The 16,211-nt window shown below is 45.3% G+C and overlaps 1 protein-coding gene across 4 annotated transcripts in view; it reads right to left on the reverse strand.

The window, feature by feature from the left end:
• PKD2L1 (polycystin 2 like 1, transient receptor potential cation channel) overlaps positions 1 to 16,211 on the reverse strand; it is a 74,148-nt gene that overhangs the window by 39,361 nt on the left and 18,576 nt on the right. For all 4 annotated transcript variants that reach the window (XM_086377242.1, XM_086377241.1, XM_086377243.1 and 1 more), the window contains 2 exons: positions 11,599 to 11,878; positions 11,119 to 11,232 (listed from right to left, as the gene is read on the reverse strand). In XM_086377242.1, the coding sequence (XP_086233368.1) occupies positions 11,119 to 11,232; positions 11,599 to 11,833 (349 nt within the window). In that variant the 5' untranslated portion in view covers positions 11,834 to 11,878. The remainder of the gene's footprint in view (positions 1 to 11,118; positions 11,233 to 11,598; positions 11,879 to 16,211) is intronic.

Genomic DNA, 16,211 nt, shown 5'->3' on the forward strand with positions numbered 1-16,211 from the left:
ATCCAACCAGTCCATCCTAAAGGAGACCAGTTGGGTGTTCTTTGGAAGGACTGATGCTGAGGCTGAAACTCCAATACTTTGGCCACCTCATGCGATGAGCTGACTCATTGGAAAAGACTCTGATGCTGGGAGGGATTGGGGGCAGGAGGAGAAGGGGACGACAGAGGATGAGATGGCTGGATGGCATCACCGACTCGATGGACATGAGTTTGGGTGAACTCTGGGAGTTGGTGATGGACATGGAGGCCTGGCATGCTGGGATTCATGGGGTCACAAAGAGTCAGACACAACTGAGCAACTGAACTGAACTGGAGGATTATAGAACAACTATGTATCCTGGTTGAGAAGTTTCTCCTTCTTAAAAACCTTCTGTTCTATACTTCAGTGTCTCTTTTGCTGTCTCGTACATAGGGTTATTGTTACCATCTTTCTAAATTCCATATATATGCGTTAGTATACTGTATTGGTGTTTTTCTTTCTGGCTTACTTCACTCTGTATAATAGGCTCCAGTTTCATCCACTTCATTAGAACTGATTCAAATGTATTCTTTTTAATGGCTGAGTAATACTCCATTGGGTATATGTACCACAGCTTTCTTATCCATTCATCTGCCGATGGACATCTAGGTTGCTTCCATGTCCTGGCTATTATAAACAGTGCTGTGATGAACATTGGGGTACACGTGTCTCCTTCCCTTCTGGTTTCCTCAGTGTGTATGCCCAGCAGTGGGATTGCTGGATCATAAGGCAGTTCTATTTCCTGTTTTTTAAGGAATCTCCACACTGTTCTCCATAGTGGCTGTACTAGTTTGCATTCCCACCAACAGTGTAAGAGGGTTCCCTTTTCTCCACACCCTCTCCAGCATTTATTGCTTGTAGACTTTTGGATTGCAGCCATTCTGACTGGCGTGAAATGGTACCTCAGTATATCTGTGGTGGATTCATTTTGATATTTGGCAAAACTAATACAATATTGTAAAGTTTAAAAAAAAAAAAAAACAACCTTCTGACTAATCCTGTTATCTTAAAATGCAAATTGTCGAAGTGGGTCTGTGTGTGTGTATTTAGTTGTGTCAGACTCTTTTAGACCCCATGGAACCTTGAGACATTCTTTTGATTTATTGTGATAACCAATTTAAAAACTATAACTCCTTTGCTAAAACTCGCTGGTGGGCACTCCTCATCCCCCTTCTGATGTCTATATCGGAAGCTTTCTCTGTCTCTTTTCATACTTTAATAAAACTGCTACACAAAAGCTCTTGAGTGATCAAGCCTGGTCCCTGGTCCTGAAGCTAAATCTCTTCCAGGAATCTGACATCGTTCACCATAAGCTCTCAGCTGTAAAGAATCGGCCTGCAAGCAGCAGATATGGGTTCAATCTCTGGGTCTGGAAGATCCCCCTGGAGAAGGAAATGGCAACCCACTCCAGTATTCTTGCCTAGGAAACCTCATGGACAGGGGAGCCTGGTGGGCTACAATCCATGGGGTCGCAAGAGTTGGACATAACTTAGAGACTAAACCACCACCACCACCATTTCTTATGTGCCTAGAAAATGGTTCAAATGATACACACCAAACTGTTAATAGTGGTTAATAACAGTGGCCTTATTGGACTTTTTAAAACAAGGACTGTGTATTAGTTAACATTTCAATAAAGATGTTCCCAGAAATTTTTTTTGGGGGGTTGGAATTTTTTGTAAGGAATGAGGAAAAATACTATTTTACATTTTCCTGTTATACTTATCTTTTCAGACTCGGAGTACAGCAAAGCTCTTGTGTTTCTATAGTCTGAGGCCTTAGCTGGCTCTGGCTACCTCCTCCAACCCCTGCCTCCTCAAGGCTGAAAGCCAATGATGTTAAAACAAACAAGCCAGCAAACAGCAATGACTTTAGGCCTCTCTGGCATTGACTCTGGGTCTCCTCAGATGCAAACGCTTGCCTGCCTCTGGGAGCTGTGAACGTTCCCAGATTGCTCTGACCATTTCGCCCCCCACATCTTGCCATGGTCCAGAGCACCTGTTCACCACTGTATTCATCACACCATGACACTGTTGCTTTACATTTCTACCATCTTTCCTCCTTGAGGGCAGAGGATGAATCTCTGTATTTCAAACCCTTTTACAGTTGGCCTAGGGCCTGACATAGCGAAAGGTGAAAGTTAGTCATTCAGTCAAGTCTGACTCTTTGAGATCCCATGGACTGTAGCCTGCCCAGTTCCTCTGTCCATGGAATTCTCCAGGCAAGAATACTGGAGTAGGTTGCTATTTCCTTCTCCAGGGGATCTTCCCCACCCAGGGATTGAACCCAGGTCTCAATTCTTTACCAGTTGAGCCACTAGGGAAGCCAGGACTTCATATATGTTTGAATGAGTCAATGTGTAAATACCCAGGCTCTTGCCCTTCATCTGAACTTTTTCCTAATAAGCTCTCTTTGTCTCATTTGTCCTTTTCCTCAATGTTGTGAAATAATTTGGTTTGACTAGCTCAGACTCATCCTCTAAGTCAGTGGTTCACAAACATTTTGTTCTCAAGAACCCCTGAAAGGGTCTCAGGATATATCCAGGTGTCCTTAGAGCACACCTTTGAGAACCACTGCCCTTTGCCTATTTCTGTGACTAGCCTCCACCCAGACTTGAGAATCTGCCTGAACTTAAAACCCTAGACTTTCTCCTGCCACCATCCCACACTGTAAAGAGATCATTATCAGTATTATTATAATCCCTTATCTACATACCGTATTACATACTTTACAAAGACCTTTCCCCTGCAACATCTCCGTATAGCTGGTCAGACATGGGGAGATTATTCCACCTTATCCACGAGCAGTTTCCTATGAATCATGAGGTTCAGAGTTATTTGACTAGCTCAGGTCATTTAGCTGGCAAGAGGCAGAGTCAGCACTCAGACTCATGCCTTATAAATATGAACTATGTGTTCTTCCTCTAGCCACTTACACTGGCAGTGCCCCAGATTTCATCAGCTAGTGGTGCCTGCACTTCTGCACTTGACTGAAGCGTGGTCATGTTGCTGTTGTTTAGTTGTTAAGTCATGTATGACTCTTTTGCCAGGATCCTCTGTCCATGGGATTTCCTAAGCATGAATATTAGAATAGGTTGCCATTTTCTTCTCCAGGGATCTTCCCGATCCAAGGATCAAACCTGTGTCTCCTGTATTGGCAGGTGGATTCTTTACCACTGACCCACCTGGGAAGCCTCAAGCATAGTCATAGTTCTGAAAAACCCTTTCCCTGATCCTAAGATCTAGCATTTAAATGTACGGTTTGTTTCTAGAGACCAGTGACAGCCCCCCAAATGGGAGTAAACTAAATGACAAGTTATCATTCAGCACTGGACTGTAGGATATGTCCAGACCCGCTGGTCTTATAATAGTGATCCAGGCCCTGGAAATTCCAGGGCACCAGGGAATTCTGCTACAGCAAACACAGATCAAAGCCTGCTGTGCTGTGCTATGCGTAGTCACTCAGTCATGTCTGACTCTTTGCAACTCCATGGACTGCAGCCTGCCAGGCTCCTCGGTCCGTGGGGGTTCCCTAGGTAAGAATACTGGAGTGGGTAGCCATGCCCTCCTCCAGGGCATTTTTCTAATCCAGGGATCGAACCCAGGTCTCCTGCATTGTAGGTGGATTCTTTACTCCCTGAGCCACTAGGGAAGCCCCAAAGCCTGCTGGTAGGGCCTAAATCTCTATCATTTAGGTTTACTTGACTCAGATCATCTCACTCTCGTACTGAAGGACATCTTAATTCTCTGGGTCTGGACGGGCCATGGTTAACTAAGTATGCTAGTAGAGGCATGCAATTATTATCCCACGGTCATCTTTTTTTTTTTTTTTTTGACTGTGCCAGGTCTTAGTTGTGACCAGCAAACTCTTAGCTGTGGCCTGTGAGATCCAGTTCCCTAACCAGGGATCAAAACCCGGACCCCTGCATTGGGAGCATGGAGTCTTAGCCACTGGACCACCAGGGAAGCCCCTCATGGCCATTCTTAATCTTTGGCAACCTCATCTGGAGGGCTAGTCTTTCTGATCCTTGCTAAGCATTATACTGGTATTTTTCAAACAGATCTCAGGTTCTGGTGGGTTAAACTTTTCATTTCCGTATTTTCCAAATTTATGGAAATGATGTGGAATGACAACTGATATTTATTGAAAGGCTACTCTACGCCAAGCACCATATTAAGTACCTTTTTTGTTTTCCACTAGTCTCACAAAGCAGACATTATCCTCATTTGAAATACAAGGAAATCAAAGCCTCCATGGATTTAAATATCTTGACCTAGATCTTATCAAAGGCACATGTCTAATAACTGGTCTCACCATCATTTGAAGGAAGTCATCTTATTCCAGGTCCCATACTATCTCCATCACCACTGTGCCTTCACTAAGGTTATGATTCTATATGACCAATTATCTTCTGCCATCATTACAGCCACGTGGGGGATGGGGCTCACCTAAAGATATTTCCTTAACCTCTCATATCTTTCTGTTCCTTTCTTTGTTAATTCTAGGGACACTCAGTTAAGAAAGCCATCTTCTATGAAGGTTTCTCAAAATATTAAAAATAAAATTATCATATGATCCAGTAATTTTATTTCTAGGTATTTATTCAAAGGAAATGAAATCTGTACATCCCTATGTTTACTGCAATATTATTTGCAATAACCAAGACACGGAAACACTGATGGATGAATGGATAGAGAAGGTGATGTGTGTATGTGTGTATGTAAAGAGAGAAACACTGTGTGACTTTACTTACTGGTACAATCTTAAAAAACAAAGAAACCAAAACAAACAAACAAACAAACAAACAAACAAAAAGAAAACCATCTCAATCTCCTGAACTCATAGATACAGAGAACAGATTGGTGGTTACCAGACACAGGAGGTGGGCAAAACGGGTGAAAGTGGTCAAAATGTAAAGATTTCCAGTTATAAGAAGTAAGTCTTGGGCCACAGGGCTGGTGACTATATTTGAAAAGCTGCTAAGAAAGTAGATCTTAAAAGTTCTCATTATAAGAAAAAAAACTGTAATTATGTGTGCTGATAAACTAAACTTAACTACACTTACTGTGGTAATCCTTTAACAATATATAAGTATATCAGATCATCATGTTATACATCTAAAACTAAGACAATGGTACATTATCAATTGTATCTCAATCTAAAAAAAAAAAAGACATATTCTTCCTAATCTCCAAGCTTACTCCAGCCTCTCCTGTTAGTGTAAGATTCCATCAGTCTACAGACAGAACCTTAAAATCCACTAAAAGAAAGCTGAGTGAACAGAGGCTGGCATTTCCTGACAACCAGTAGTGGATAAAGAGCATCCAGTTGACATTAATTGGTGTGTAGATATAAGTCGCCAAAGGCCAACGGTCTTTGCCCTCCTCCACAGCTCCATGGTGACCAGACCCAGCCTTGTCTTGGCTCAGAGCTGCTTCTATTCGAGGGGAGTGAGGGACAGTCCCAGGTGTGCCTTTGAGATAACAATGCTGTCTCCTAAAACAAACAGCCATTGTTTCTACACAAAGACCTTCAATGTCTCCTCCGTCAACAAAAGGCTACAGCCATCCTGCCAAGAAGGCAAAAGGCTGGAAGCCCTTTCAGAAATAGCATGATGGTGGGTGGGAAGGGGAGGGGGCAGGAAGATCATTCTTAAGCACTTTCTCTGCCCAGAAATAGGAGTAACTCTACCCATCAGGAACCAGACTGAATTATTGATCATTCCTGGACTATTCATAATGACAATCATAACAGCTTTCTAAGCTGTGGAACGGAAATAATAGTATCTACTCCTTACAGGATTGCTGTCAGGATCAAATGAGATAACAGGTGTGAAAGCACAACTGATATGGTTATTATGTAAAGATTGATAGTTCACCCATAATGCCTCTATCAAAAAGACAGATTTATTTTAACCAGATGAGACTCCAAATACCCTGGTGTCTAGATCCACCCAGTTCCTGATCCAAAGCATAATGGAGAAGAAATGTAATTAGTATGGCTAACCACCCTGGTTTACTGGTGCCCATCCCAGGCCAAATTGCTGTGCAGGTGATAGGTGACCTAGCTGACTATTCTTTCCAGCCCCAGGAACCCACATCTTGGAAGTGAGCCCCTTGGTGGTTGGTCCCTCACCTAGGGTCTAATGTGCCAAACTTCACCCCCAATCTTCTTCCTTGCTCTTCTTAAAATGTATTTCTTATGCAATTTATACAAAAATAAACACATAATATATTAAAACATGAGAAAACTGTCCATCCTCACTAGTGACCAAAGACAAATAAATTAAGGCAAACTATACTGTTATGCCTATTTAATAATAAAAATTATAAATAAGAATATTCAATGTTATCAAAGTTGTGACAAAATTGGTGTGATCTTACAATGCTAGCAATATAATACATTTATATGATTGCTTACAGAGGCAAAATAACAACACATAGCAAGCACTAAGAAGACAGTCCCATCTTTGGCATAGTAACCTCTCTCCCTGAAAATTCCAAGGAGGTAATTCAACAAAAGTGGTGAAAAAAAGCAGCAAGTATAGATATATTTACCTATTCTTGGCAAATACTGAAATAACAGGAGAAATGTTTTAGTTAACTGAGGTGTGACTGTAGTTATTAAAATGAAAATATGAAAAACACTTAGAAACATGAGGAACTATGATATAATTCCAAGTGAAAGCACACAATCTGATGTGAGGCAACATAACTTCATCAGTCATATACTATGGTGTATGGCCCCCTTGTGACTCAGCTGGTAAAGAATCTGCCTGCAACGCACGTGACCTGGGTTCGATCCCTGGGTTGGGAAGATCCCCTGGAGAAGGGAAAGGCTACCCACTCCAGTATTCCTACCTGGAGAATTCCATTCTAAACCCACAGAATACACAGCACCAAGAGTGAACCATAATGTGAAGTATGGACTTTGGATGATGACAATGTGGCAACATAACCTCATCAGTCATAACAGGTACCACCCTGGCTCTGTGTGTGTGGAAGTGAGAGGTCCTTCCACTATCTCCATAGTTTTGCCTTTTCCAGAATGTCATATAGTCAGAATCCTACAATATACAGTCTTTTCAGACTTGCTTCTTTCTTGAAAGGTGCTTTTTTTACCAGCAGACTAAAAGTTCGAGTATTTGGAAATCCCCTTAGCACAAAGATAACTACTATCAATGATTGTGTGAGGTTCTTTATACATTATCTCCATAAGTATTATTAGCCTTGTTCTACCAACAAGGAAGTACTTAAAATCACAAAACTAGTAAGGAGAAGAGCTGGCATCTGAATCTAGTTTTTCTGACTCCAATATCCTGATCTTTCCATTATGCCATAGCTTAATGCCAGATATGTGTCCTATAGCAGCTGAACCTAGTCTCAGGAACTCATGGGGAAAAAAGCAAATTGATACAGTACATATCCAACCAGATGTCACGGCAGTTCTTAGAAGACAGCATCCTGATAGAACAATAGCCATTCTGCTTTATGCCAGATTCAATGGCTGGGACTTGCATCCCTGTCCTTAGGCAGGAGAGTTTAGTCAGCACACTAACTAGCAAAATTAAAGTAGGCATAGTCTAGTGTTTCTTAACATTTTTTTGCATTGTACCCTAACCCAGGAGCCTCTTTAGACATTTTTTCCTAATCACCCTATACCCTAATTAAATTTTAATATCACATACATTTTCTACATTAGCTCATGTACTAGGGTCCTTTGGAGATCCAAAAGCTATAGAAATAGCTAAGCAGGGTTGTTTTGCTCTGAAGGCAACTATTTTCACCCCTTTGGGGGCTACACCATCCCCACTGAGAATATGTAGTCTAGTTGCAGATGGCCAGAGCTCAAGGAGGCTGAGTGAAGAAGCGAAGATGCTAGAAAGGTGAGGTCAGGACCCTGGAGAGCACCAAAGAAGCCCTACTGAGACCTTGTCAAAGGCTCTGTGTTACCTGAAAATTAGCCTGAAGCAAGGAAGGGGCTGTGAGAGGAGGGGGCCTAGGAAACTAGTATTAGTGATATTTTATTGCATGTTGTAGGAATCATCAGAATATGAAGACCTCCAAATTCTCTTTCAAAAGAAAGTTCTTGAGGGAGCTGGCAGTCTGTACTTATAAGTCTTTACAGGGTCCTCAGGATAATATTCCAATTACTTATTATACTTTATAAAGCCCTTCACAACACCCTCTGCTTAAACAGCTGGCCTTGTCTTCCTTTACACTTTGTTCTTCAAATCCCTGCTCCAGCCACACTGAGGCACTCTCACTAAACTATGCCCTCTGTCATTTCTGGGGCTTGGCACACATTATTCCCTTTTCCCAGAAACTTACTCATCTTCACCTTTCAGGGAGCAGAATTCTCCTCCTCATTCAGGTTTTAGTTCAGACATTACTTCCTCTGCCTGTCCTCATACATCCCTCAGTTCTGGAGTAAGAGCATCACAGAACTCTGAACTGGTTGGATTGACTATGGAGTATTTTGTCCATTAGGGGTATCATATATATCAGACCTGGAGACAAGCAATCAGGATGGTGAGCATTATGGAATATATATGCTAGGCATGGAGGTAATGACTCCATGGATCTTACTTCATGTATCTCATGTAATAATCCTATTGGATTGGGTAGGTATAGAAGAGAAAACGAAACCTCAAAGAAGTTAAGCTACTTACTCAAGGTCCCTCACCTGGTAAATGGTAGAACATGGTGTTTGAACCCAAGTCTGTGTAAATTCAGAGCCCATGCCTTCAGTCGCTGCATAATACCACTTCTGGAAACCATTTTATAATGACTGGCTTAGTGGGAAATTAGCAGGTATCTAATCCAGAGAACAGATCACCACATTCATTCACACAGCTGAAGAATTGTCACTTTGGAGAGTAACAGGGAAGTAGATGGCTCAATAGAAGGAAGTTCTCAAAAAGGAGAAGGTTGAGCCCCCGAAAGGCCCAGGGATCAGTCATCTCTGCATATCTCAGTCCAAGGTCTGGTCCAAGGTCTGGTACAGAAGGGGGAGCTCCGTGGATGGAAGGAAATAGGGCTGCCTCATGAAACAGTGAAACTCTCATGGATGCTCCACAGGGAGGATCAAGGAGAAAGGATTTCTATCTCTTTGAACTAGATGACCTGTAAAGCTCCTGGCCACTCAAAGTTTCTGTGATCATTGGATTGAGTCTATGACTCAGACTTTGGCAAGTTACAGACCACCTAGTATTCGGCAGTGTGTTGGGATCTCAAAAAGTGGAGAATGTGAGCGGATGGACTACTGGGCTCTGAGAACTGTAGCTTCCCACCCAGAAGCCAGAATGGTTCACTCTAACTCTGGGGATCCAGAAACCTCCCGATCTTGCTCTGGAAATAGAGACATTCTAGTCGTTTATAAAGAAAGGCTCTGCCTGCATGTTACAGCTGCTGTCATAGGATCTGAAAACAGAGAGAAACACTCCTTCCTGGCAGATGGTTGAGACAAAAAGACAGTATGTCAACAAATGAATTTCTGACAGTCATTTGCTGAGAGGAATAAAATGGGTCCCACAAAACATACCCTGGGTCAACTGTTGCTCCCCACATGCTCTGTCTCCTTTCACTCCATGCTGATGGCCTATGGCAAACACAGAGCTACCCTCCTCTCCCCAAAGAATGAGTCCCAACCAAGTCCAACCAAAGCAAGTGCTCAGCTTTCCTAGAGGGCTCATTTAAATGTGGGTGGCTCACAAACATGATGACATTTTTAACCAAAATTATATTATCAGATCTTCAGATTCTACTTGCAGAATATTTATGCAACCTAGAAAGAGCAGAGACTTCTGTGAGGTATGTGCTGTGCTGTGCTCAGTTGCTCAGTCATGTGCAACTCTTTGCCTCCCTGTGAACTGTAACCCACCAGGCTTCTCTACCCATAGGGATTCTCCAGACAAGAATACTAGACTGAGTTGCCATACCCTCCTCCAGGGGATCTTCCCAACCCAGGCATCGAATCCAGGTCTCCTGCATTGCAGGGAGATTTTTTTTTTTTACCATCTGAGCCACCAGGGAAGCCCAAGAATACTGAAGTAGGTAACCTAACCTTTCTCCAGGGGATCTTCCCGACCCAGAAATTGAACTGGGGTCTCCTGCATTGCAAGTGGATTCTTTAAGCTGAGCTACCAGGGAAGCCCTCTGTGAGGTATAAAGTCATCTAGTAATGGAGGCACCTTAGCTGTATGATCTAAGCTGCAGCTTCAAGTCAACACACACGTACCCACACAACTCTATCAAACTAACCAAAATGCACTTGTGTGAGAACTTAAAGCAGCAATTAACTAAGTACAAAGCACACTTACCTATAGGCCTTATAGCATCTGTTCAATCCATCTTTATCACTAACTCCAGTTCTTCCATGACTCACTGATCTAGCTTTTCACTTGCTTCTCTCAAGGGACAGACCAAACCTTCCCAGCTTATATCTATACATAGAGTTTCAGATAAGCTTCCCTCCATACCTGTGGCATGGTGCTCTCTCACATGGGAGAATCTTAGCTGCACTGATTATAATACCATTTGCACCTTTAACCCTTTTATTAGGGAGGTGAGTTCTAAGGCATGCCTGAATCTTTTTCTTCCCGCCTCCAAAGAAATGTAGATCAAACCTAGTCTATGATAACTATGTGAAACCCACTAAACTATTTTTTTCTGAACAGAAAAGAGTGTCACCCACTCTTTACAGAAGGTTAAAAACTTCCACCTACCAACAGAGAGCAGTGGTTGCTAAGTCAGTACCAAGAACTTGATCTTAAAAAGTGTATTCCCCTAAAAACGAAACAGACAAACAAAAAAGTGGATTCCCCCTTGTAACTTTCGACAAAGCAATTTGTATGACGTTTTCCCACAGTCTGCCTTTTTCTCCTGAACTCAGTGACATGTTCTTTTTAATTAAAAGGCCTGAAGCTGGAAAAGTATAAAATAGAATGTTATTATTGATATAAAGATCCTGGGACACGGTCTGCTCACACAAGTGGTAGAGGCTGTCCCCACAGACGCTGCCCACAGAGGTGTGTACACAGTTGCTGTACACACAGGTGCTGATCACACACAGATGTACACAGAGACAAACGTTACTCACAGAGACAGATGTCCACCAGGAACACGACGTATACCAAAAGCTCCCGCAGGGTGGTCTTGACATACAGCTCCCGGTTCTCAGCTGTGTTCTCAGTCAAGGTCGTTCCCCAAAGTCCTAAAGGGAGGGAGATGTCCAAAATTCCCACAGCAGGGTTCCTTCCAGTTACCCCACAAACTAGTCCCTGGAATTTATGCTTGTTTCCACCCCAGGCCCTTTTCCCATCACCTTACCTCAGGTGGGGCAGGCTAGGGTATCATCACATCCATGTCTTCCCTCAAACTAGCTCCCATATATGCTTCTCGGTCCCCAAGAGATGACCGTGCCAGGCTTTCCCTCTGAGAGACCACACACTAGCCTCTGTACTCTGGGGCATTCAGATCTGATACAGACAGTTCACAAACCCCATCCCCTTCCCAAAGCCTCAGCTGGCCCCTTCTCCCGACCCCAGTATCTCAGGAGGTGCCTCCCCCCACCAGGCACCTCTGATGCCGTGACAGATGCGAAGGCAGCAGCTGGACACCAGGGTCCTGTGTGCCTTCTCCTGGGGTCCATCTTCAGGCTGCTTGGGTTGGGGTTGAGACAGCACTGCACTGGAGATGGTGCAGATCTTGAGGGTCCCTCGAGGGGAGGGGGGGCCGCTATAGGTGGGGTTGTCCCAGGCTCCACTCCCCAGCTCTTGTAGCTCCTGCTCCTCGGGGCTTCCCACAGCATTCATGGGGGATGAGGCAGGGGACCTGGCACCTCAGGTACCCACTCTCACCTGGAAAAAGAGAGAACAAAGACACAGGTTAGCCTAGCCAGCAGAGGGCAAAGGGAAGGGAATGGGAGAGCAGCTGGTCTCCTGCAGCCTCTGCCTCCAGCCTTTTGTAGGGGGAGTCTGTGCCCGCTGCGGGGAGGGAGCAGAGGAGGTGGAGGGTGGGGAATGACCGTCAGTGCTGTGTCAGGGGCTCTCTCTCCCCTCAGCAAGTGCAGGGGACAAGAAGAAAGAGGGTGGGAGGGAGCTGGGAGGCAGGGGTTTGATGGGGGAATAGGAAGGTGTGGAGACTGGGTTTGGAAGGAAGGTGGGGCAAGAGAGGTGAACACTGTGGGGAGAGCAGGGCTGCTTGCAGATGGGGCCTGGGAGGGATGCTTCCCCACCTGGTAGAAGAGGTAATGAAAAAGCAGTAGGTGGGGCTGGGAGCAGAGGGAGGCTTTGGAACTTCACTGCAGGTCTGAACTCATTTCCACTAAAAGCTCCTGAAAAGGCCACCATGGATCAGGGTGCAGACCCAGGCCAGGCACAGGGACTGAAAAGTGCTGCCTCCCTCCAGGCCCAGCCAATGGTGTCTGAGGCTCTGTTATGGTCTCGCCTGGAGCTGAGCCCTGGTGGGGTGAAGAAGGGGGGCTCTCCTCCCTCATTCCACCCTCACAGCTGGGGGCAAGGATCGTGAGAGGAGGTCCCCCTGTTTCAGACACTTATGTGACAGGGTCTCTGACCGTAGATGAGGAGGGGGAATGCCTGCAGAGGTTCAGATCACCTGAATCCTTTTTTCTGAGGTCTGTCCTCTTAGATGGTCCACACTCTAGCTTACAGCTGAGCTATACTGCCAGAAAGGTCTTCCTGCAGAGTGCAGAGCTGTTTAGGGAAGAGGCTAAGCACTGATTGGGAAGACGGACCAGAGAGCAAAGGGCAAGGGCTGTGTGACCTGGGATTCCTTAAGGGGAGTGTACATCTGGACCCAGCTCAGCTGACAAGCTTATCTTCAGTTCAGTTCAGTTCAGTCGCTCAGTCACGTCCGACTCTTTGCGACCCCATGAATCGCAGCACGCTAGGCCTCCCTGTCCATCACCAACTCCCGGAGTTCACCCAGACTCACGTCCATCGAGTCAGTGATGCCATCCAGCCATCTCATCCTCTGTCATCCCCTTCTCCTCCTGCCTCCAATCCCTCCCAGCATCAGAGTCTTTTCCAATGAGTCAACTCTTCGCATGAGGTGGCCAAAGTACTGGAGTTTCAGCTTTAGCATCATTCCTTCCAAAGAAATCCCAGGGCTGATCTCCTTCAGAATGGACTGGTTGGATCTCCTTGCAGTCCAAGGGACTCTCAAGAGTCTTCTCCAACACCACAGTTCAAAAGCATCAATTCTTCAGCGCTCAGCCTTCTTCACAGTCCAACTCTTACATCCATACATGACTACTGGAAAAACCATAGCCTTGACTGGACGAACCTTTGTTGGCAAAGTAATGCCTCTGCTTTTGAATATGCTATCTAGGTTGGTCATAACTTTCCTTCCAAGGAGTAAGCATCTTTTAATTTCATGGCTGCAGTCACCATCTGCAGTGATTTTGGAGCCCAGAAAAATAAAGTCTGACACTGTTTCCACTGTTTCCCCATCTATTTCCCATGAAGTGATGGGACCGGATGCCATGATCTTCGTTTTCTGAATGTTGAGCTTTAAGCCAACTTTTTCACTCTCCACTTTCACCTTCATCAAGAGGCTTTTGAGTTCCTCTTCACTTTCTGCCATAAGGGTGGTGTCATCTGCATATCTGAGGTTATTGATATTTCTCCCAGAAATCTTGATTCCAGCTTGTGTTTCTTCCAGTCCAGCGTTTCTCATGATGTACTCTGCATATAAGTTAAATAAGCAGGGTGACAATATACAGCCTTGATGTACTCCTTTTGCGGGCCTAGAGGAGCTATCCCACGTTGAAGGTCAGGAGGGGCAGCGATGAGGAGATACCCCTCGTCCAAGGTAAGGAGCAGCGGCTGCGCTTTGCTGGAGCAGCCGTGAAGAGATACCCCACACCCAAGGTAAGAGAAACCCAAGTAAGACGGTTGGTGTTGCAAGAGGGCATCAGAGGGCAGACACACTGAAACCATACTCACAGAAAACTAGTCAGTCTAATCACACTAGGATCACAGCCTTGTCTAACTCAATGAAACTAAGCCATGCCCGTGGGACAACCCAAGACGGGCGGGTCATGGTGGAGAGATCTGACAGAATGTGGTCCACTAGAGAAGGGAATGGCAAACCACTTCAGTATTCTTGCCTTGAGAACCCCATGAACAGTATGAAAAGCTTATCTTAGCCTCTGCTTAACGCTGGACCTAGAACAGTGAGCAGGAGCACAAAATGCAGCAGGAGCAATGGCAAGGCTGATTGGCTTTTTCCCCCTAATCTTAGGTTTCTGAATCAAAACCCTGGCAAGGACCCCCAGAGATCCTTGCCTGTGCCTAGCTCCAGCCCTGAGCAAGGGCCCCAGCTTGCCTACAGGCATGCGCTGTGGCTCAGAGCAGGGCGCGCCCTACAGGTGCAGATGCTTACCTCCTCCTTGCTGGCTGGAGTGGGGGCTGCCCTCTCTCCTGCTCTTGACTCCCTCTCTGGGCTATTCCACTGCTGTTCTGGCCTGAAGCCCACCCACCTTTGTGCTCAGTAAAACATCAGCCTGGTGGAAGTGAGCAGTCTTAGGTATCCCCACAAAGAGATCCTGAGTCCAGACAACCCAGGGCTGGGCTCAGCTCCTCGTGAGTGTACTTCAGCATCTGAGATAGCAGCTGTCCTACCCCCAGGGCCTGCTGCATGGCTCTCCCACCCCAGCCCGGGACACTATGAAGGGAATGAACTCTCCATCTGAGCTGTAGCTGACTGGGCTGTAGCAACTCTGTGAGCTCTCACAGACAGAAGAGTTCCCCTCTTTGCATTTTACTGGTTAATGAGACACATTCCAAGGTGATGGTTTTCTTTGGGAAGACAAAAGATCAGGACTCGGGCCTGTACTGCCCATCTGCTCTGAAACCATCTGACAGCGAAGGAACAGGAGTTTCTACCTCTCACCCACAGGCTTTTCAAACAATTGCAAAAGGACCCTTGGCCTGCAAAACTGAGCTCTGGGACAGAGGCGATGGACAGGAAGCTAGAGTCCAAAGAAGTGGGGAGAGGAAATGGAGATGGTTTCTGATTCCTTTGGGTGATTTTATATCCTAAAGGAGGCTTATGATCAGCAGGGGTTTGGATGGACTCAAGGAGGTTCATCACATGACAGGTCCCAGGCCCCAGGGAGCTTAAGGCCAGGGATATGGGACCTGTCTTGGTCACCTACCTGGCCAACGTGTTTCCCTGCTCAGTCCTGAGCACTCCCCATGGAGTATAATCTATAAGGCCCACAGTGGGCACAGGTTATGCAACAGAGCTTGAGAAATTTTCTCAAAAGCCATTCTGCATTCTTAGGATGTTAAATCTTACTCAAGAAGTTGCAAATGTGGTAATAAAGTGGGATCTCCTGATGATTTCATGACCAGCAGTTTTCCATGCCCTCCAGCTCCTACTGGCACTTGACTTTGCTCTGTTAAAAAAAAGCAACTGATTTCAGGGGAGTCCTGTGGCTCAGACTGCCTCTTATTGGCTCAGCAAAACCCAAGGGGCTTGACCTTGAAACCAAAACTCCCGGGTTTAACTCTTGGCTGAAAAACACACTGATCAGATGGTTCTGGGCAACAATAAGAGTCCCTCTGAGGCTCTGTTTACCTATCTGCAAAGTGTTGATAATAAGGCCTGTCCTGCTAAACTTAAGGATTATTTTAGAACTGAAATAGAAGTCTTTATAATCTGTGCACTATAAAGCACACAACGAATTTAATAATCCTGGCATTACATCCACCCTAGTGCAGTTCAGACACAGCAGTTCATGGTTAAGATAGACACCTTCAGCCAGGACTCTGTTGTCATTGCCCCCTGAAGGACAAGTGGGGTCCAAGAACTCTCTGTGTCCACACCCATTCCACTTCAGCTGACACCAACAGAATGGAATGCTAGCATTTCACCTCAAAAGTATTATACAAGTAGTCTTTAAATGAAAGCACCTCTTAGAAGAGTTTTATAACCACATGACAAGCCTTGTTACTCATTCCAACCAAAAGTACCTCTTCGTCATGAAGCCTCTTAGCCACTTGGAGACTTGGTCCCGTTGCTTCAGTGAGACAAAAGTTTTGGTCACACGTTCTCCTCATGCAGTCAGCAGGAAGAGGGTTACCCATGCCTGCCACCAGCGCACCCCTTTTCACAGCCTCCCCATCCCAGCCAGCTTCTCCAGGGCTTCCGGGATCTGATAGG

Source organism: Bos grunniens, chromosome 26 (genome assembly GCF_055505025.1).
Source record: "Bos grunniens cultivar Pamir isolate PY7600 chromosome 26, Bosgru_T2T1.0, whole genome shotgun sequence".
NCBI lineage: Eukaryota > Metazoa > Chordata > Mammalia > Artiodactyla > Bovidae > Bos > Bos grunniens.